This window comes from Hyperolius riggenbachi, chromosome 1 (assembly GCF_040937935.1).
Source record: "Hyperolius riggenbachi isolate aHypRig1 chromosome 1, aHypRig1.pri, whole genome shotgun sequence".
NCBI classification, from domain to species: domain Eukaryota; kingdom Metazoa; phylum Chordata; class Amphibia; order Anura; family Hyperoliidae; genus Hyperolius; species Hyperolius riggenbachi.
In genome coordinates, this window is record NC_090646.1 from 171,008,941 (window position 1) to 171,031,467 (window position 22,527).

The window sequence follows — 22,527 nt, forward strand, 5'->3', positions numbered from 1 at the left end:
GTTTTTTAGGGGGAAAACCCCAGGGTAGGGAACTGGTTAAATAACTGATGTGGGGATAATCAGGGCTGTGGAGTCGGTACAAAAATTATCCGACTGTTTATGAAACTACCGACTCCAGGTGCTCAAAATTGCTCTGACTCCTTGACTCAGTCTATTTTTTTACAAAGGTTATGCATTTAGTTCAAAAATCACCTTACTCTGACTCCTCAGTTTATTGAAAATACCGACTTCTACTCCAGGTACCCAAAATTGCTCCGACTTCAACCCCACAGCTCTAGGGATAATGGAACAGCATTATTTTCACCATAGTGCCCCTTAAATTGTACCAGCCATTCAAACCACAGTCCCACCCAGTTGTTATCAGGGAGACTGATAGTTGGAAGTAGAGACCCAGGGAGTTCCCTGTGTTCCTAGTCCACAGGAAACCTCCCTTCAAGCTCTCATTGGTGGGAAGTGTGCCGGGTTGTTTCCCAGGCAACGGCCATTGTTGCCATCCCCGCCGTGTGGTGATGTAACTTGTGCGGCGCTACATATCGTTGTCCCTGGTGGGCGCCGTTGTCCTAGTGACATGGGACGTTCCGCGAACATCTCGCAACGGGTGCCACAGCGTCCCGTGCTTGGTTGAATGCCAGGCCCGTTGCCCTAACGAGGATAAACACCGCCCTTGCATCTCGTGAGGGGGTGCAGGTCCCTAACTATAAGAAAAGAAAATTTCTGCTGGTTTCCATCTCGACTCTCTCTATAATTCCAAAAAAGTGTCATCACTTCTTCCATCTTGACTGTCTGCAAAATATCTCACCCATGCAACACAAAATGTCCTCTCTGCAATGCATAAAACACCTTAAGCCCCCACAAGCTCCTCCCCATCTCCTTTGAATGCATCATTATCAGCAAAACTTCAAGACCTCCATCTCCCCTAGCTAACACAAAGTTCCTCCTCAAACACAAAATGTAAAAACAACTCTACCTCCACACCACACCCCTTCCTTGGTGTTACAATAAGCCCCCTATTCCTGCATCACTAACTATAACCACTAGGGGGTGCAGATAAAATCCTTGGCTTTGCCCAGAAAGAAGAGAGTCTGGGTAATTAAATAACACATTTATTCAACATATTCCCCTTTGAGACTGATATACTTGGTACAGCATAATTGCAGCTTTTATAGACCAATCAAATAAAAGTCCTTTGGTCAGGCCTCAAACCAGCTCTCAGCAGTTTGACATCAGAAATGTCCTCAAAATGTTGCCCCTTTAGATGTTTTGTCAAGTTCGGGAACAGATAATAGTCCGAAGGGGCCAGGTCAGGTGAGTAGGGGGGATGGTGAACGAACTGAAAACCCAGGGTGTTCAATTTGGCAGTCACAACCTTGGCCATATGCGCAGGTGCATTGTCCTGCAAAAAAAAGGATTCCTTTGGTAAACTTTTCAGGACGTTTTGTCTTAATTGCCTCCTACAGCTGGTCCAGGAGATTAGCATAATACGGTCCAGTGATACTAGAGCCTCGAGGTAGGTAGTCCACCAACAAAATACAGTCTTTGTCCCAGAAACAGATACCATTACTTTTTTGGTTGATTTCTGGATGCAAAACTTTTTCAGCTGCGGAGACCCACTGTGTCAACATTCCTTTGACTGTTCATTGATTTCAGGGTCATAGATGTAGAGCCAGGTTTCATCCTGAGTAACCTAGCCAAAAAGTCCTGTGCAGCTTCAAAATGGGCCAAAACAGATCACTGTTCAAACATTTGGCACCCACTTTGTTGAAAGCTTGTGCATGTCATGGATAGTGCTGATAACAAACCCAAACACACTCACGTGAACTGTCCAGTATCTGGGCTATCTTTTTTTGCAGATATTTGCCAGTCCTCAATGATCGGCTTTTGGATGGCATCACAGGTTGCCGGGTCAGTTGAGGTTTGGGGCACCCACAGCAGGGCTCATCTTCAACTGTGAGATGCCCAGTCTTATAATGAGATATCCAGGTTTTAACAGTGCTGTAGGAAGGACACCTCCCCAGTGTTTGTGACATCTCAGTGTGAATGTCCTTTGCTTGCCTTTCCCTGGAGAAACAAAAACTTCACGATGACCGTAACTCCAACAACGTGAAACTTGCTTGTGCCTCTGCCATCACAGCTTCTCACTACAAGAAAAAAACAGTTTTAAGAATCGCAAATTGCAGTTACATACTAAGATATTAGGCTGTCATATACCCCCACACTTGATTTTCTATTTCATCTGGAAGATGGCATAGCGATCACCACACTCTGGTATAAAGACCACTTGTTTTCCTAGTTAACCCACATTTTCATCTCATTTTCACACTTACAACTTCCCTACCTTCCACATGTCCCACTCTGCCATAAAATAACCTGACCAACTTCTTTGTTTGCATCTTCATCAGTAACAATAAAGAGCACTATCTCACCTAAGTAAAAAATAGCTACACACTGTACAATTTTTTTCCCCCAAATAGAATTTCAATTAGACAAAAATTAACAAAAACAATACAGACCTCCAACTCCCCCATCTAACCCAACGTACTTGTCAGAGAGACACATTACACTTAAACCACCCCTACCACCAGCACTCACTCCTTTGCATTACCCCCTCCTATTCCTACATAACTATCATTAACCATAAAGACCACCATCACCCCTAGCAAAACCCTCATGCTTAAAGTGGACCCAAATTAAAAACTCCAGATTTCAGAAATAAAATCTATTTTCTAAATTATAATAATAAATAGCAGCATTTTGCAGCTGCATGATGACAAATATAAAATATTTTACATTTATTGGAGGAACCCCCCCCCCCCCCTCCTTCCTTTCATATTGGTGGAGTAGGTAGTGTCCGGCAAAGGAGTAATTGCTAATGGCTGCCACCTGTATAACCCTAGTTATGGAAAGAGAAGGGTGAAAAGCATGCACTGAAATGCCCATAGGCTTGAAGGAGTGTTTATTTATCTTTGTAGGTGTCAGAGTGGTGCAACTAAATATTTTGAATTAAAAAAATGTTTGGTTTGGGTCCGCTTTAAAGAGACACTTAAAGGGGTTCTGTGGGGGGTTGTGGAAGAGAAAAGCGGACACTTACCTTGGGCTTCTATCAGCCCGGTGCAGTGGTAATGTCCCACGCCGTCCTCCTCCCATCTGCGGTTCTCCGCCGCCAGCCGCCGGTCTAAGCGGCATGGGATCCAACTGCGGCTGCGCTAGAGTGGCCTCGCACCCGCTCGCTTCCGCCTGCGTCATCGGAAGCTTACTGCGCAAGCGCAGTACAATGCTCCGTTGTACTGCGCCTGCGCAGTAAGCCTCAGATGACGCGAGCGGAGGCACGGCAACGCGCATTATTCGTCTGTATGTCAGACGAATAATAGCCCGGTGCCGGCTGCGGGGAACGGCGGATGGGAGCAGGACGTCGTGGGACATTACCGCTGCATGGGGCTCATAGAAGCCCAAGGTAAGTGGCAGTTTTTCTCTTTAGAAACCCCCACAGAACCCCTTTAAGCCAGAAAAAAAATGAGTTTTACTCACCTGGGGCTTCTACCAGCCCCCTGCAGCAGTCCTGTGCCCTCGCAGCCACTCACTAATCCTCTAGTCCCCCGCTGCCAGCTAGTTTTGTTCTTGCCGACAGGCCCGTCAGGGCTGGCCACGCATAGCTTTTTCCGCATTCCCGACTGTAATTAGCGCTATTGCGGGCAGCAACGCGTACAAAAATACGCGTTGCCGCATTATACACGCATAGATATGCGGCAATGCGTATTGTTGTACGCGTTGCGGCCCGCAATAGTGCTAATAACAGTCAGGAATGCGGAAAAAGCTACGCGTGGCCAGTCCTGACGGGCCTGTTGGCAAAAACGAAACTAGCTGGCAGCGGGGGACCAGAGGATTAGTGAGTGGCTGCGAGGGCACAAGACTGCTGCAGGGGGCTGCTAGAAGCCCCAGGTGAGTAAAACTTTTTTTTCTGGCTTAAAGAGATACCGAAGCGAAAAAAAATATTTGATATAATGAATTGGTTGTGTACTATGAATAATTACCAGAAGATTAGCAGCAAAGAAAATATTCTCATATTTTTATTTTCAGGTATATAATGTTTTATCTAACATTGCATAATTCTATAATATATGCAGATTACACAACACTCAGCATTCAAAATGATTTTTTCAGAGCAGTCTGAACTAATGACCTCTCCTCTGGCAGAGAAAAAGAAAATTGTTCACTAACAGTTGAGATAATAAAAGTCAGAAGACAGCCCTTTCCACGACTTTGAAAGTCGTAGAGCTTAATGGCTTTTTTGCATAGAGATAACAACTGGAGTTTCTTAACTCTTCCTGTACTGGAAACAATAAGACTGATGTATCTGATCTTAATGTATTATTTCTTAGCTGTACTACACAAACAAATCATAATACCATCATTTTTTTTCCGCTTCAGTGTCGCTTTAAGGTTCACTTTAACTTTTTTGTAATGCTTAATACTTCCAACATCCCAATCCCCTCACACCCACTCCGCTGCCTTAAAGTAAACCAGAGATCTTCTAACCTAAAGTTTTGTTATTTATCTGGGGCTTCCTACCAGCCCCTAAACAAGTCCCACGCTGTCCTCCTGCGGTCTGCTGTTCAGCCGCGACCAGCTTCGGTAATAGGCTCAGTAGCGTCAGTCTGGGTCTACTGCGCATGCGACTGAGCCTATTACCAGTGCTGATCGCGGCTAAACCTCAGACCGCGGGAGGACGGCATGGGACCTAGACGTGATTATGGGCTGGTAGGAAGCCCGGGTAACTATCAAATCTTTAGGTTCGAAGATCTCTGGTTTACTTTAAAGTAAATATAAAGACCACCCATTTCTCTTGCAGTTACAACATTTCCGTTTAGCAAAATATAACCCCCCTCTTCTATAACTATAGAACTACCAGAAACCATAAAAATCACCGTTTGCCATAGCTAAACCCACACGTTTCACCTTTGCAACCCCTAAAGCTCAATACGCACCCAAAGATGGACCAGGAAACCTCACAGTGATGCCTCTCGACAAACAGAACAAGGTTCCCCGATCTGACATAAAACAAATTACAGCACTCATAGACTGCAACTGAAATGTAGACCAACACAGGCATGCAGAGCCCCACTGGAGCTAAACACATGCCTTGAATGCAAATCAGATGCAAATTATGTACTAGTCCCTAATCTATAATTTGAATGCAAATTGAAGCACATGGATGCAGCTAGCCATAGATATACCTACATGAGTTTTGGACAGAAGGAGATATTGGCAGCACTTCCAAACAGGAAGGTTCCCCAATCCACCTACCTACCCATGGGAACATGCAATGGATGCAACAGGTAATTCAGCGATTGCAGTACTTTACGCAGGATTCGTCTAGGATTTAGAAGATCCAATGTGACAGTCGTTCTCTTCGCAAATGCTATAGAAATCGTGCATCCTCTCACCCACTTCGCTGCCTTACAGTACAGGTGGTCCTCACCCCAAGTTCCATAGCTGTCCCTGGTAGTCTAGAGGTCCCCACCCCAATTCTTCTCTTCTATCGTAGTCTCTGATGGTCCTCATACCCCCACCACCATTTCATAGCTCTCCCCATTGGTCTAGTGGTCCTCACCCCCTTCCATAGCTGTCCCTTGTGATCCTTACCCCACACCATCTCATCCATAGCTGTCCCTGGTGGTCCTCAACCCACACCCTCTCTTCCATAATTCTCCTTGGTAGTTCTCACCCCACACCCTCTCTACCATAGCTGCCTCTGGTGGTCCTCACCACACACCCTCTCTTCCATAGCTGTCCCTGGTGGTCCTCACCCCACACCCTCTCTTCCATAGCTGCCCCTGGTGGTCCTCACCCCACATCCTCTTCCATAGCTGCCCCTGGTGGTCCTCACCCCACACCCTCTCTTCCATAGCTGTCCCTGGTGGTACTCACCCCACACCCTCTCTTCCATAGCTGCCCCTGTTGTCCTCACCACACACCCTCTTTTCCATAGCTGTCCCTGTTGCTCCTCACCCCACACCCTCTCTTCCATAGCTGTCCCTGGTGCTCCTCACCCCACACCCTCTCTTCCATAGCTGTCCCTGGTGGTCCTCACCCCACACCCTCTCTTCCATAGCTGTCCCTGGTGGTCCTCACCCCACACCCTCTCTTCCATAGCTGTCCCTGGTGGTCCTCACCCCACACCCTCTCTTCCGTAGCTGTCCCTGGTGGTCCTCACCCCACACCCTCTCTTCCATAGCTGTCCCTGGTGGTCCTCACCCCATACCCTCTCTTCCATAGCTGTCCCTGGTGGTCCTCACCCCACACCCTCTTCCATAGCTGTCCCTGGTGGTCTTAACCCCACACCCTCTCTTCCATAGCTGCCCCTGGTGGTTCTCACCCCACACCCTCTCTTCCATAGCTGTCCCTGGTGGTCCTCACCCCACACCCTCTTCCATAGCTGTCCCTGGTGGTCTTCACCCCACACCCTCTTTTCCATAGCTGCCCCTGTTGGTCCTCACCCCACATCCTCTCTTCCATAGCTGTCTCTAGTAGTCCTCATCCCACACTATCTCTTCCATAGCTGTCCCTGGTAGTCCTCACCCCACACCATCTCTTCCATAGCAGTCCCTGGTAGTCCTCACCCCACACCCTCTCTTCCATAGCTGGCCCTGGTAGTCCTCACCCCACACCCTCTCTTCCATAGCTGTCCCTAGTAGTCCTCACCCCACATCCTCTCTTCCATAGCTGTCCCTGGTGGTCCTCACCCCACACCCTCTCTTCTATAGCTGTCCCTGGAGCCTCTGAGGTCCTCACCCCACACCCTCTCTTCTATAGCTGTGCCTGCTCGTCTAGCGGACCTCCCTTCTCCCTATGCAGTGATAACAGTTCGGCAACAGGTGGCTGGTTAGTTTACATAGCGATCCCGACGTCTCAAGCTCATCGCCACTTTCACTCGTCTCCTCTCCAGCACGTTTTAGCGGGGAGTTGTGCCTGACAGAACACCTGCACCCTGCATGTCAGCACTACAAAATAAACACTTCTCGCAGCAGCGAGTTCGTACAAACGAGTTCACTGGTGTCCAATCAGCGGCGTCGCCTTCCTGTAGTTGCGGAGGTCACGTGGTTACGTGTGCAGACGGAGGTCACATGGGTAAGTGACGTCACTAGGGTCCGCTAGAATCCAGCGTTTACCTTCCTAGTATACCACGTGGAGGAGGGTAAAGAAGAAGTAGTTCCAGGGGCAACGCTTCAGACACCGCTAGCAGAGAGGGGAGATCTGGAGGGAACTCGGCACTACTGTTAGCACGCCCGGAGAAGAGGAGAGAGGTATGTCACTTCCCTCTATCTCTTCTCGCTTACTCTGCATATTGAGAGGGCTAATTATACTTTGGTGGGTTAATCTGGCTATTTATACCTTAGTGGGCTGATCTGGCTACCTATACGTGGAGGGGCTACCTATAAATGGGGGCTAATCTGGCTGCCTGCACAATGGTGGGATTATCTAGCTGCCTGTACTTTGGGGGGAGTAGGGGGCTATTCTGGTTACCTGCACTTAAAACTTTACCTGAGATGAATGAATAGGAAAAATGCATACATACCTGGGGCTTCCTTCAGCCACTTTTTACCTAATCGCTCCCTCACCGCTGTTCACTTTCTGGATCCTTCGCAGTCCTCCCAGTAACTTCAGCCCGTTGGCGCAGAGCGGCCAAGGGAGTGAGAAGGGGTGCATGCGGCCAGGCTGTGCATATGCAATAAGCAAAGTTAGCGGAAGCCATTGCGGAGGATCCAGGAGGTGGAGGACGGGGTCGAAGAGGGCTGGAGGAAGCCCCAGGTATGTATGAATTCTTCCTTTTAATTTATCTCAGGTTTACTTTAAAGAGACTCTGTAACAACAAAAGTGCCCCTGGGGGTACTTACCTCTGTAAGGGGAAGCCTCTGGATAATATCGAGGCTTCCTTCGGCCCACGGTGGTCTCGCTGGGCCCTTCCGAAGCCACAGCCGACAATTTGTCAAGCTGTGGTGCAGGAGCGCCTGCAATATTTACCTTCCCCGCCTCCAGCATAGACACAGTAGTCGCTCCACGATGGGCTAAGGTGGAATTAGCCGATCCCAATCGGGTCTGCTCTACTGCACTGGCGACTTTTTTCTGTTACAGGTTTTCTTTAAAGTGACCCTGAGATGGGGACTAATATAGCCTCCTTCAGGCATATCGCTCCCACGCCATCCTTCTCCGCCTCCTCATTTGTAGTCTATTCTCCAGTCTGGGGCCAACTGCGCATGCCCGGCCGTGCGCACTCCCCTGTCTCACTCCAGATGATGGGAGTGTTCTGTGCCTGCACATCAGTACTGTGCAGGCACATAATGCCCCTGGTGATGGAAGTGAGACAGGGGAGCACGCTCGGCTAGACTGCACGGAAGGGTCGACTTACCGGGGACAGTTGCAAGCAAATAAGGATGCGGAGGATGGCGTGGGAGCAATGGGGCTGGAGGAAGCCCCAGGTATGTATATTTTATATATAAGTCCCCATCTCGGGTACACTTTAAGGTGGCTAATCTGGCTACCTATACTTCGGGGGGGGGGAGGGGGGGAGGCTACCTATAGACTTAAGGCGCGTACACATGCTGTACTTTTTCAAACGATGCGTCCGCCAGACCCTCCCGCGGGGAGGTCATTCCACCGACAGTTGCACGTGAGTATAAGCTGTCGGCAGACTGATCAAACAGTCTTATCGGTCTGCCGACAGCTTGTACTCTCGTGAAACTGTCGGCAGAGCGACCGCCCTGCGGGAGGGTATGAGGGACCCGTTTCAAAAAGTACAGAGTGTATATATACGCCTTTAGGCCTCTTTTTCACGAACTGTTGATAGGCAGTGGAATGCCTCTCAAACTTGAACAACTGCTCACTGCTGTCTGTTAACTGCTTGCTGAGCACACAGTTCAACAGTCCGTGGAAAAAGAGGCTTAAAGGCAGAGTGGTGCACAGCAGAAATGACTTAGGAATCCTCCAGGCGTGGGTCCTCTACTCTCCTGCAACTCCCAGTGACTTTGTAGTGTCCTCCGTGAACAGCTCCCATGCGTCACGTGACCTGATGCCGATCAGGTGACATGTCGTGGAGCTGTATGAGGACACTGCAAAGCCGCCAGGAGGAGGAGAGGAAGACCGGTGATGTGCCGAGTTGGCTTACTTTGTTGCGTTTTACTACCTGGTCTAACCCGGTAGTGTCAATCGATTAGTTAAGTGTGTAAATATCCAATTTTATTGGGCTAGCCTACGGGTCTGCCTAACTCACTCGCCCTTTTCCACTCCGCTAACCTACCACCTCTCCTATCCTAACACTAACCTACCACCTCTCCTAAAACTAACCTACCCTTCTCCTATCTTAACACTAACCCTCCCAACTGTACTCCTAACGGTAACCTTCCTTCTCTACACCTAACACTAACCTATCCCTCTCCTTACCTTCCTTTTAACCTGCTCATATGTGATGCTTAGTAGTAGTTACTATCGACAAGGCTGGTGGGGGGGGGGGGGGGGTTATCACCAGGACTGAGATCATGTGCTGGCGCATATGTGCAGATGGGATTTCAGCATGCCTAGATAGGAAGCATAAATCTGCATTACACCGACACACAGAGGATTTGAAAGTTATTTCCGCTGCACACCACTCCACAAACCGATAGGAACGACCCACATTCTCCCCCTGCCAGGCACACCGGTTAGTTGAGACTGTCGGATGTCTGAGTTCCAGTTAACTTGGACTTTACTGTATTCTGCAAGGCATGATAATTTTTAATTTGGGTCCACTTTAATAAAGTAGGAGTAGGCTGTGTACAAAGGCAAGCTTGGTGATTGCTAAATGACTAGGCTAGTTTTGGCTGATCTTAAGCCCTATGCGCATGCTAGATTAAAGTCTGCTTGGCGTGTGTACAGCAGCTGCTCGGCCAGCGATCTGCCAAGCGATTGCTTTGTCTTCGTGGGGGTTATCCTTTGGGATAGAAACATTAGGCAGAAGCGCTAGCATTGCGGACAATGCTAGTGTTTTTTGCCGCTAATGAAAGTCTATGGGCCGGATGTACAGTGATATGAATGTGAACTATTTGCCCCCTTCCTGATTTCTTATTCTTTTGCATGTTTGTCACACTTAAATGTTTCTGCTCATCAAAAACCGTTAACTATTAGTCAAAGATAACATAATTGAACCCAAAATGCAGTTTTAAATGATGGTTTTTATTATTTAGTGAGAAGAAAAACTCAAAACCTACATGGCCCTGTGTGAAAAAGAAATTGCCCCCTGAACCTATTAACTGGTTGGGCCACCCTTAGCAGCAATAACTGCAATCAAGCGTTTGCGATAACTTGCTATGAGTCTTTTACACCGCTCTGGAGGAATTTTGGCCCCCTCATCTTTGCAGAATTGTTGTAATTCAGCTTTATTTGAGGGTTTTCTAGCATGAACCACCTTTTAAGGTCATGCCACAACATCTCAATAGGATTCAGGTCAGGACTTTGACTAGGCTTCTCCAAAGTCTTCATTTTGTTTTTCTTCAGCCATTCAGAGGTGGATTGGGTCATTGCTGGTGTGTTTTGGGTCATTGTCCTGCTGCAGCACCCAAGATTGCTTCAGCTTGAGTTGATGAACAGATGGCCGGATATTCTCCTTCAGGATTTTTTGGTAGACAGTAGAATTCATGGTTCCATCTATCACAGCAAGCCTTCCAGGTCCTGAAGCAGCAAAACAACCCCAGACCATCACACTACCACCACCATATTTTACTGTTGGTATGATGTTCTTTTGCTGAAATGCTGGTTTACTTCTACGCCAGATGTAACAGGACACGCACCTTCCAAAAAGTTCAACTTTTGTCTCGTCGGTACACAAGGTATTTTCCCAAAAGTCTTGGCAATCATTGAGATGTTTTTTAGCAAAATTGAGACGAGCCTTAATGTTTTTGCTTAAAAGTGGTTTGCGCCTTGGATATCTGCCATGCAGGCCATTTTTGCCCAGTCTTTCTTATGGTGGAGTCGTGAACTAGGGCTGCACGATTTTAGGGAAAAATTGAAATTGCGATTTTTCTCTTAGAAATTGCGATTTCGATTTTTTTCACGATTTTTTTCAAAACAAGCTTTAGCACTAAATTCACAATGTACAGTAACATTTACAAACATGCACTGACAGAAAATGAAATGATATTATCAAACTGAGTGTAGTATGATGTCATTTTCTGTCATGTTTGTAAATGTTACTGTATTCATGCGCAGAGTAATTTAATACAGTCCTGCGACAGAGAGAGAGAGAGGGGGGAGAGAGCGTGGGGCAGAGAGAGACACACAGAGAGGGATGGAGAGAGAAGTAGAGAGAGTGGGAGGGAGGGAGAGAGGGATGGTGGCCTGGCTACCACAGGGGCTGGTGGACCTGGGCCACTGGTGGCACTGGCAGAGCTGACAGTGGCCGCAATGTTAGTGAGGTTGTGGCCATGATGTCCTGTGACCGAGAGAGGGGGAGAGAGAGACAGAGAGAAAGGGGAAGAGAGAGAGAGAGAGGGATAAAGTGACAGAGGGAGAGAGAGACAGAAAAAGAGAGGGGGAGAGAGACAGAGGGGGGAGAGAGAGATAGAAAGAGAGAGAGAGACAGAGGGGGGAGATAGATGGGGCGGGGGAGAGAGAGGGAGACAGAAAGAGAGAGGGGGAGAGACAGAGAGCAAGACAGGGAGGGGGAGAAAGAGAGAGACAGAGGGGGCAGATAACAGAGGGGGGGAGATAGATGGGGGAGGCGAGAGACAGAGAGGGGGGAGAGAGAGACAGGGGGAGAGAGAGAGAGGGCAGATAGATGGGGGGAGAAAGAGCCACAGAGAGGGGTGAGAGACAGAGGGGGGGAGAGAGACAGAGTGGTGGGAAGAGAGAGGGAGGGGGAGATACAGAGTGGCCGGAGCTAGAGGTGGCTGCTGCACAATGAAGGTGGAAGGACTGGCTGGGGGATCTCTGTTGGCAGGCTGAGGCCTCTCGCTCCCTGCCACCATTAAGTCCAGCAGGCACAGCAAAGTTGCTCACCGATGGCAGGCAGCGGGCATCCATTTCGCGCTGGCGGAAAGGGGGCAGCAGCGGTCATCCATTTTGCTCTGGCGAGAAGGGGGCAGCGGCGGGCATCCATTTCGCACTGGCGAGAAGTGGGCAGCGGCGGGCATCCATTTCGCGCTGGTGAGAAGGGGCAGCGGCAGGCATACATTTCGCGCTGGCGGAAAGGGGGCAGCGGCAGGTCGTCATTACTTCAAGGCGGGCGGCAGGCAGCGTGACTCCGGTCACTTCCGGATTCTGCCTCCGCCCACACACCGGTCCAACAGTGCATATTTGTGAATGAATGAGCCGGACAGCAGGGGGGCGAGTCCAGTCTAGAGCGGCACACAGCGCCACCAATCACTAGATAGAGATAGTATGACGGCGGCGGTAGGCGGAGCTGTACCCTCTGTACAGATCCGCCTATCGCCTCCGTCATACCATCTCTATCTAGCTATTGGTGGCGCTGTGTGCTTCTCTGGACTGGACTCGCCCTCCCCCTGCTGCCCGGCTCATTGACATTCATAAATATGCACTGTCTTCTGCCAATCAGTGGCTCTCTATGACGGCGTGGCGGTAGGCGGGACAAAACCGACTAAACCGCAGCTACTGACGATCTGTAGATCGTCTGCACGTGAATTGCGGTTTCCGTTTAAAACCGCAAAACCGTGCAGCCCTATCGTGAACACTGACCTTAATTGAGGCAAGTGAGGCTTGCAGTTCTTTAGATGTTGTCCTGAGGTCTTTTGTGGCCTCTCGGATGAGTTTTCTCTGCGCTCTTGGGGTAATTTTGGTCGGCCTGTCACTCCTGGGAAGGTTCATCACTGTTTCATGTTTTTGCCATTTTTGGATAATGGCTCTCACTGTGGTTCGCTGGAGTCCCAACGCTTTAGAAAACGGAAAATTGTATACTCACCTTCGGTAATTTTCCTTTCAGGTCCATGTCAGCATACTATGGGGTTAATCCCGCCCCTTAACCCCTCCAGAACTTGTTAGTATAAATTTCAGACCCTCCCCCTTCAGAGTGCTTTTTTTACTAGTCCCGACAATAACTGTACTATCGGGTGGGTGCCCCGTATGCTGACATGGACCTGAAAGGAAAATTACCGAAGGTGAGTATACAATTTTCCGTTTTCCTTCCATGTCATGTCAGCATACTATGGGGATTTAAGTATAATTGCACAAGGGAGGGAGATCTTAATGCTTAATCATGAATTTTATTGGCGATACACCATAGCATAGAGAACAAACAACGAAGCAAAAAATAGAAGCCGTAAACATAGGTACATATTACTGCGTGTCTATCTTAACAGCAGATAACACTTCTCTTCCGAACTGCACCGTGGACAGTGCACCCGGGTCGACCTTATAATGATTTACGAATGTATTGAGCGAGGACCAGTTCGCGGCCCTACAGATGATCTCTGGCGACACTTTAACTAATGCCGCCCACGAAGCTGAGACTGATCTCGTAGAGTGAGCTGTTATCTCTTCTGGTGGTGTACTGCCCATTATAGTATAAGCCAGCTTGATTGTCTTCACCAACCATGTAGCTAGCGTCTTGGATGTAGCTGCCTCCCCTCTCCTGTATCCCTCTGGGATTACAAACAATCTTCTTGTTTTCCGAAATGATTGTGTTGAATCTATGTATCTTCTCAGTATTTCCGGCAAGCTTAGAGAATCAGGTATCTCCAATGTGGGATCTTGGAAACTTGGCAAACTCCACTCCTGATTGAAGTGGTAAGACTTCGCCACTTTAGGCACAAATTGATCTATAGGTCTTAATGCCACTCTATCTTGAAAAAACTGCGTGTGTGGAGGATCGCAGCTGAGTGCCTGTAATTCTGAGACTCTTCTTGCCGACGTAATGGCTGTTAGAAAGACAGTCTTTAGGGTGAGGTTAGTTATGGTGCATTCCTCCAGAGGCAGGAATGGTTGTCTCGATATACCTTTAAGGACAGTGGGTAGATCCCACTGTGGGTACCAGTTTCTTTTTGGAGGGTTTATCTTTGAAACCGCCTGGATGAATTGGACTATCAGTGGTTCCATTGCCCATCTCCTGTGCGTAAGTGCTGAGATTGCTGAAATTTGGGTTTTTATTGTACTGAGGCTTAATCCTAAATTGACCCCCTTTTGAAGAAACTCAAGTATTGCCGTGACCCCTACTGTATCCAGCTGTATAGATCTGGTCTTCAGGAAGTCAATGAACCTTCCCCATGTCCTATGGTAAGATATATTTGTTTTCTTCCTTGCTTTGAGTAAGGTATCCACGACCTCCTTAGAACAGCCTAGTCCCTCCAGCCTCCTCCTCTCAGTCTCCATGCCGTCAGGTTGAGAAGTTCTGGATGTGGATGCAACACCCTGTTCTGTGAGAGGAGGTCTGGGAGCTGCGGCAGAATCATGGGCGGATCCGAGGCTAGTGTCTGCAACAGCGGAAACCATGGCCTGCGAGGCCAATATGGTAGTACCACTAATACTGTTTTCCCTTCTTGCTGTATCTTCTTCAGCACCCTGTAAATCATTGGCGTCGGTGGGTAGATATATGCTAGGCTGAAATCCCATTGGATTGACAGCGCATCCCAGCCCGCCGCTTGCTGGTACTTGTACCTCGAAAAGAATTGATTGCACTTCGCATTCATAGGTGTCGCCATGAGGTCTATCTGGGGTTCTCCCCACCTCTTGCAAATCGTTTTGAAGATTTCGGTCTTGAGACTCCACTCGTTGTGGTTCAACCACTGTCTGCTTAAAGAGTCCGCCACATAATTCCTCACGCCTGGAATATGCGTTGCATGGAGGCTGAGCAGATTGTGCTGTGCCCAAGACATGATTGGTTCCACTTCCGTTAATAAAGTTCGACTCCGCGTGCCTCCCTGATTGTTTAGGTAAGCTACTGTTGTAGTATTGTCCACCTTTAGTAGCACCTCCTTGTTCTTGATGAGAGGGGCAAAGTTTTTTGCAACGCTTTGAGTACTGCTCTTATCTCCAGTATATTTGCTGGGGTGTCCAATGACTCCGTCTCCCATCTGCCCTGAGCATAGTTGCGTTCCAGGTGCGCACCCCAACCCCAATGACTTGCGTCTGTTGTTATGACGATGGGTTGGGAAGAAACCAGACTGTGATGTTTGAGGAGATTTTCGTCTTCCATTCACCATGTCAGTTCTTCCTTCATTCTGGGAAGGATCCTGATGGCTTGATTGTAATTCTGACCTCCCCACTGGTCTAAGAACCCCTTCTGGAAGGCTCGTAAGTTCAATCTTGCCCACTTGACCATAGGAATAGTGGCTGTAAGGGTTCTCAGTAGTCTCAGACACTCTCTTGCCGTCAGGGAGACGCTCCTTTGTGCTGTTCTGACTCTTTCCTTGACTGTGTCCAACTTGGCTAATGGTAACCCTACTGAATTTTGTCTCGTGTCCACCTCTGCACCGAGGAACACTATTTTCTGCGTAGGTTCTATTCTGCTCTTTTCCCAATTTATGAGCCATCCGAACTTCTGTAATGTCTTTATTAATACTACTCTGTGCTGCAACAAGAGAGGTCTGGACGGCGCTACTAGCAGAATGTCGTCCAGATAATGGTGGACATGAAGACCCTGCGTTCTGAGTAATGCAATAACTGTGATCAGTATCTTTGAGAAGGTTCTTGGAGCAGTGCATATGCCAAATGGTAATACCCTGAATTGGTAATGTGCATCCCCCACAGAGAATCTGAGGTATCTCTGAAATGACGGTCTTATCGGAACATGAAGGTAGGCGTCGGCCAGGTCGATAGAAAGCATCCAATCGTTCAGTTGGATTGTCGGGAGGATGGTTTGTAAGGACTCCATCTTGAACCTTTCTTGCTGTATGTGCAGGTTCAAAAAGCGTAGGTCTAGTACTGGCCTGAGCTGGCCTGACCTTTTCGCCACAAAAAACAGGGGGGAGTACAGGCCTGTAAATCTCTCTGTTGGCGTCACCTCTGTAATGGCTCTTTTTTCAGGAGTAGCTCCTGAACGTATTGATGCAAGATGTCCCTTTTCTGTGTTGCTGCCGGTATGGATGTGGCCTTGAAGTGTGGTATTGGAGGTCTCTCCTTGAAGCCCCAAGAATGCCCGATTGTTAGAGTATTTGTAATCCAATCGTCCTTTATTTCCATCGCCCATTGTTGTGCAAATTCCTGAAGCCGCCCCCCTACCGGCCCCAGGTGGGCGAGCGTACCTTCAGAAGGACTTGGCGGGTTGAGCGTTAGAGTTAGCGGTTTTCTGTTTGCTGTATCTTGACAGGTTGGCTTGGTTACTTTGCCAGTTCCTCCGAAAGGACTGACGTCCTCTGGACTGTCTGTAGTCTTTACCTCTGTTCTGGAAAGGTCTTCGCTCGCTAGACACTGTACCTCTTCGTTTCCTGTCCTGGGGTAACAACCCCGACTTCCCACCTGTCACTCGAGATATGGCTGTGTCCATCTTTTGACCAAATAGGTTCTTCCCGTCATATGGGATTCTGCACCATGCGGTCTTGGAGTTGGTATCTGCTGCCCATGGTCTGAGCCACATGGCTCGTTTGGCTGTGACCGTATGGATAATAGCCCGTGTAGCACATCTAATTATATCGATCGCTGCTTCACTTATGTAGTCTGATGCTAACTTAAAATCCTCCAGAGACTTAATCAGGGTCTTGCGGTCCACCTCCGCCTGAATGGCGCCTTCTAAGTTGTCTGTCCATGCCCGTAAGGCCCTAGAGATAGATGTAAGGGCAATGGCCGGTTTACAGACCGCACCTATCGAGGTATATGCTCTCTTCAGATCCGTATCAACTTTTTTCTTTCTAACGGCTCTCGGAAAGATACCGCATCTTCAAGTGGTAATGTCACATGTTTGGCCAGTCTTATAACAGATGCGTCCACCACCGGGGGGGTTCTCTAGCTGTTTTACAATTTCTCCCTCCAACGGGTATAGCTTTGAGAAGCGATTGGTTAATGAAACCTTCCTCTCCGGTTTTGACCACTCCTCCTGAATGAGTTCCGAAATCTCCTCCATCAAAGGAAAGGTGAGGGGCTTTTTCTTTAGATGAGGGAAGAATCTTCTCTTCTTCTCCGGAGGCTCTTCTTCCTCCTCCCAATCTAACGCTTGTCTGACCGCTCTAACAAATGGGGTAACTAGAGCAAAGTCAAAGCCCATGGCTATTGACTCTTCGTCTTCAGGCTGCTCAAAAGCCTCTGTATCTACGTCCCCCGTCAGTGGTGCTGTGTGTGATTATATTATGCTTTGCCAATGATTGTTGAACCATCTCTCTGACCATAGATTCTAGGCCCTCTCCAGGTTCCTCATCCGTAGGCATGGTATAAAAGCAATCCGAGCATACAAGTTTGCCTGGCATACAACTATGACCACAAGCCCAGCATTTCTTCCTCCCACTCCGTGATTTGTTCTCCTCCTGCTTTGTCTTGCTAGAGAGGGCTTTGCTTGATCCTGAAGAGGATCTCCTTTTGGAGGTGGAAGCACCTTCTTCAGGTTGGAATAGACTGCAGGGGGATAGAGAAGACAGAAATATTTATTTCTGTATGAACTCTTCACCTCTAAAAATATTTGCAGCATATTTCAGAAAACAAAAAAAACAGATAGCTAACCGTGCCCTACCTATCAAGATCTGGCTGGTCTGTTTCGTGGGCAGTTAGGGCATTATCCATGATTCCAATCTAAACAGAGAAATATATTTATCATGAGCATCTCCCCAAATATAACTAAATAGCTCCATATTTGTATCAGATACACACACCTTCCAGAGAAGTAATCAACTTTTAGTCCTGTTGCTACTCTTCCTGTTCACGCTGAGCAGATCTATTGCAGACAAAACATGCTCTCATCAGTTACATATGCCGAGTAAAAAGCTTTACATACCTCTTCTGTGCTAGTTATCACTAGCACCCACCTCAGGCATACAGTGCGCCGACTTGTGTTGCAGAGGATCCTAGCCGCCCCGAGGACGATACCGGCTGCCACCTCAATCCCCGCTCAGGAACTGTCAGCGCGGCGAGAGGATGCCGCACTTCCTTTAATTGTCTCCACGAGCCGACCGGAAGTCCAGTGACGTCATTTCCTCCCGGAAGCGCTGACACCAGGCTGGAACGCTCCGCTGTCGTAACTGCCCACTCATAGTAACGCTGCTTTACAGCGCCGTAAGCCCTGGACACGAAACCTAATTCCCCCATAAAGACCAGCAGAAAGATGGGGACCCCTAACCTACGCCTATTTAAGGCGAAACGGCGGGGCTTCACGCAGCGAGGTATTGCGTGGCCAGGCTACCAGGAAGGCAGCAGGTAGGGCAAAAATAAAAATAAAAGTAAGCCGCAAAAGAATAAAACAATAAACCTATCGCTCTACCTAACAGTCCTGTAGGAGGACGAGAAAAAAAAGCACTCTGAAGGGGGAGGGTCTGAAATTTATACTAACAAGTCCTGGAGGGGTTAAGGGGCGGGATTAACCCCATAGTATGCTGACATGACATGGAAGGAAATGGCTTTATAACCTTTACCAGACTGATAGATCTAAATTACTTTTGTTCTCATTTGTTCCTGAATTTTTTTGGATCTTGGCATGTCGTCTAGCTTTTGAGGTGCTTTTGGTCTACTTCTCTGTGTCAGCTCCTGTTTAAGTGATTTTTTTGATTGAAACAGGTGTGGCAGTAATCAGGCTTGGGGGTGACTACAGAAATCGAACTCAGGTGTGATAAACCACTGTTAAGTTATTTTTTAACAAGGGGGGCAATCACCTTTTCACACAGGGCCATGTAGATTTAGAGGTTTTTTTTCTCACTAAATAATAAAAACCATCATTTAAAACTGCATTTTGTGTTCAATTATGTTATCTTTGACTAATAGTCAACGGTTTTTGATGAGCAGAAGCATTTAAGTGTGACAAACATGCAAAAGAATAAGAAATCAGGAAGGGGGCAAATAGTTTTTCACACCACTGTAAATATGTATATATGTGCATTTTACATTGTGCGTTTTTGAAAACACACTACAGTACTTGCTGCATAATTTTCAAAAAACGTATATAAAGCGCACACATTGTATCGCAATGGAGATGCAAATGGTGGTCATACCAAATATTGATTTGATTTAGATATCTCTTTTGTTCATCCACTGCATTTTGTTGATTGATGAAAATAAATGATTAGCATTTCCATTTTCAATTCTTTGTTTACAGCATTGTTTCACACTTGCTTAAAACTTTTGCACAGTGCTGAATGTGCCTTTGGTTAGATTTGGCCAGCTATGTTTCTAATGGAATTTGTTTGCGTGACAATGTTGCTGCTGCTCACAGTTGGGTAGATATGGCAAATATGAAACCTCAAAGTTTGTATTATGCTTTTATGTGTTGGTAAGCAAGTTTCATGTATAATATTTTTTTTACTAATGTTTTTATATTGCAGAGCAGAATAATATGGAGACTCAGGAGGAAACTATCACAGCTGAAGAGGATGTCACTGGTCTGCAGGAGAATGGAGACCTTTCTGTGTGTGCAGAGCATGAAGCAGCTGTACTACATTCTGCACCTGCTAAAGACAATCTGTTATCTGATGGCAGCAATAAAGACTTTGAAGTCTGCACAAATAATGATGATCAAATGCAGACACTTTGCACAACAACTGAAACATCTGGGAGTGTGGAAAGACATGTCATTGGTCAGCCAGAAGAGCAAATGGAAATCTCTGAAAGCTTACACTTTGAAAACCATACAGTAGGTGTGCATAGTGAAAATGTTGTGGAACCTGATCAATTATTGGTGAATACGTTCCCTCAAGATGGTGTTCAGGTGAAGCCTGAAGATGAGCTGGCGGAAAGTTCTTCAGAAGACTCATCGTCTGACAGGTACATTTCTCATCAGTTATTGCGTACAGTGATTTTTATTCTCTAGAGATCAAAGAATTAAAGTGAGCATCCATAAAACACAATAGTGCTAAGCCAACCCTATGTGCTTTTTTCTCCTTCACATTTAGGAGTATAATTATCAGACTTTGCACATTTCTGTGTCCCATAGTGGTTAAATTCACTTGTGCTGTTTAAGTTGTCCCACCCTTCAAAAAGAGGAAGATTGTACATTAAAGGTGGGAACCTTTAAAAAAAACCAAAAAAAAAAAACCATATACTTACGAGGGAAGGCTCTGGGTCATATAGAGCCTTCCCGCTCCTTTCACAGGCTCCTTCTTTAAGCACTGGCTCCCCCATTTGAATTCCCTGCCACAGAAGTCTTCGGGAGCTCGAATGTTTCCGAAGACGGGTAGCTCCATACTGCACAGTATGCGCCTGTCTTTGGGAGCACTCAGGCTCCTGAAGCCGTTGGCGGCAGAGAACAGTATTTGACCAATTGGTCGAATACTGCTACTGGGGGAGCCAGCGTTTGAATTGGGGGCACTGTGAGAGGAGCAGGAAGGCTTTATAGTATCAAGAGCCTTCCCTTTCCTTAGGTAAGTATCTGACTTTTTTTTATTTTTAGGTTCCCATTTACTTTAATAAAAGCAAAAGTAAAGATCTTAAGAGCTTAATGTAAAGATCTGTGCTAGAGCTGCAAGGATCTGTGGGAGTCAGTAACTCACCTGCTCACCCAGGAGGCCTGAAACTCTGCCCGCTTCATCATCAAGGCTGCTGTGGCCATCTTTATCCAAAGTGTCCCTCTCCTGTGTTCCCCTAGCCCCACTATATACTGCAGAGTATGCAGCTGGGTGCTCCAAATATGTCCATCTATCCACTCCATACCCCACTCACTCTAGTGCTCGATATCGCACTGTTGTGTGTCACATGTAATTATGTGGCTGAAGAGAGTTGATGCCAAGCACTAAAGTGAGCTGTTAGCGGAACACTTACATCACCCAGAGGAGGTGAGAGAAGCACCGTTTCCAGCTGAGCCTCTGCTCTGCACCATATACTGGGGCTGGGGGAGCACAGCACAGGCCTTGGGGGTTATGACGCCACCCCCAGGCACGCTACCACTGCTGCTCACTCTGCACCTTGGCGCTTACCTAAATTAGCTGGCCAAAATGCCCGGCTGAATCTGGCTGGGGAGAACACTGCAGGCTGTGAGCTGTCATGTGACATGAGATTAACGTGTATGTACAGTCCCAAGCCTGCATGGAACTAGGCGGTGTTTCTTTTCTCTCACCGATGGTGCCCAGCGTGTGTGGCAGCAACCAGGTGAGGAGTATAATGACCTTTCTTTCCTACAGTCAGTGAGTGCTTCTCGACACTGGTCAGCTACAGTTCATTGCTGGAATCATGAATGCTAACATGTACTGCGACATGCTGATGCTGAAACTGGGCTGCAGGATGACAATGTCCTTGCTAAAGAAAATGAGGGTAGAGGTGCTGCACTGGCCAAGCATGTCTCCAGACCTGAACCCTATTGAGCATCTGTGGGGCATCCTCATACAGAAGGTGGAGGAGCACAAGGTCTCTAAAATCTTCCAGCTTTGTCGTGGAGGAGGAGTCCAGTGGTAGCCTGTAAAGCTGTAGTTAACTCCATGCTCGAGAGTTAACCTCCCTGGCGGTATTTCCTGATTCTAGGGTCTTTTCAGTACGATTCAGACCCTAAAATCAGAAAATAATCATGCTGCCAGAAAGCCGCCAGCAGCCCCAGCACTCGCTCATCTCCCTGGGCTCCAGCGCTGCAATTTTACCTCTGTCCTCTAAGTGGCGCTGTAACTCTGTAGTGAGATCACAGACAGCGATCTCACCACAGTGATTCAGAGCCTCGGAGGACAGGAAGGAGAATGGTTACTGACCTCTGGAATCCCCCAGGAGGTGGGTGAGTGAGGTTAAGGCAGTGCTCGAAAATAAATGGTGGGCACACAAAATATTGACACACTATGTTGGTTTATTTTGATGGGACAGCACATTTAAACGGTTACACAAGCTGCACATGGACGATATTACACCATAAAAAGATGTAATAAGATACTTACAAAAATGTGAGAGGTGTACTTACTTTTGTGAGATACTGTATACAGAATAATAAAAAGCCAATATGTACATTATTTTGATTCTATGTTATGAGTTGCAGTGTGCAAGGTAGGCATCTGCTTGATTTGCTGATGTCAGGGAATTTATTAGTAGACGTATGATAGAACCTGTCTGTATGTTCCACTATGGAATGCAGGGAAATGGGAGTAGGCACAGAGAAGGGTTTAAAGTGATACTGAAGCGCATTCAAAACAAAAAAGGGAAAAAAAACCCTCATACTTTCTTATGGAGAGAGAAGGCTCTGGATCCTTTTCGTTCCTCTCTCGGTCCTCTTGTTCCAGCGCTTTCACCCTTGTTGCACATTTTGTACCAACTGGTCTAACATCCCTTTGGGGAATCCTCGGAAGCCTTTGGAAGAACTCGTGTCCCTACGTGCTTCCAAAGACAGTCTGCTTTGTACTGCGCATGCACCCGCGTGCTTCCAAGGGCTGCGGGAGGTGGCAAATATGAACCAGGGACATCGTTGGAACGCAGGGACTGTGAGAGGAACCGGAAGGCTCAATAGGATCC

At 47.5% G+C, this 22,527-nt stretch overlaps 1 protein-coding gene and 1 long non-coding RNA gene across 3 annotated transcripts in view; one reads left to right on the plus strand and one right to left on the minus strand.

Annotated features, from left to right (window-relative positions):
• Positions 1-1,087: 1,087 nt before the first annotated feature.
• LOC137569510 (uncharacterized) lies at positions 1,088-5,919 on the minus strand. Its single transcript, XR_011030993.1, has 2 exons — positions 5,236-5,919; positions 1,088-2,138 (listed from the first exon to the last, which is right to left on the minus strand). It is a non-coding gene; the product is annotated as an uncharacterized lncRNA (long non-coding RNA).
• A 1,210-nt stretch (positions 5,920-7,129) lies between these two features.
• Positions 7,130-22,527, plus strand: part of NAF1 (nuclear assembly factor 1 ribonucleoprotein) — an 84,624-nt gene continuing 69,226 nt past the window's right edge. The window contains exons 1-2 of one of the 2 annotated variants that reach the window (XM_068269460.1): positions 7,130-7,301; positions 19,434-19,872. In XM_068269460.1, coding sequence (XP_068125561.1) covers positions 19,445-19,872 — 428 coding nt within the window. In that variant the 5' untranslated portion in view covers positions 7,130-7,301; positions 19,434-19,444. The remainder of the gene's footprint in view (positions 7,302-19,433; positions 19,873-22,527) is intronic. The other variant, XM_068269468.1, reaches the window with a different exon arrangement.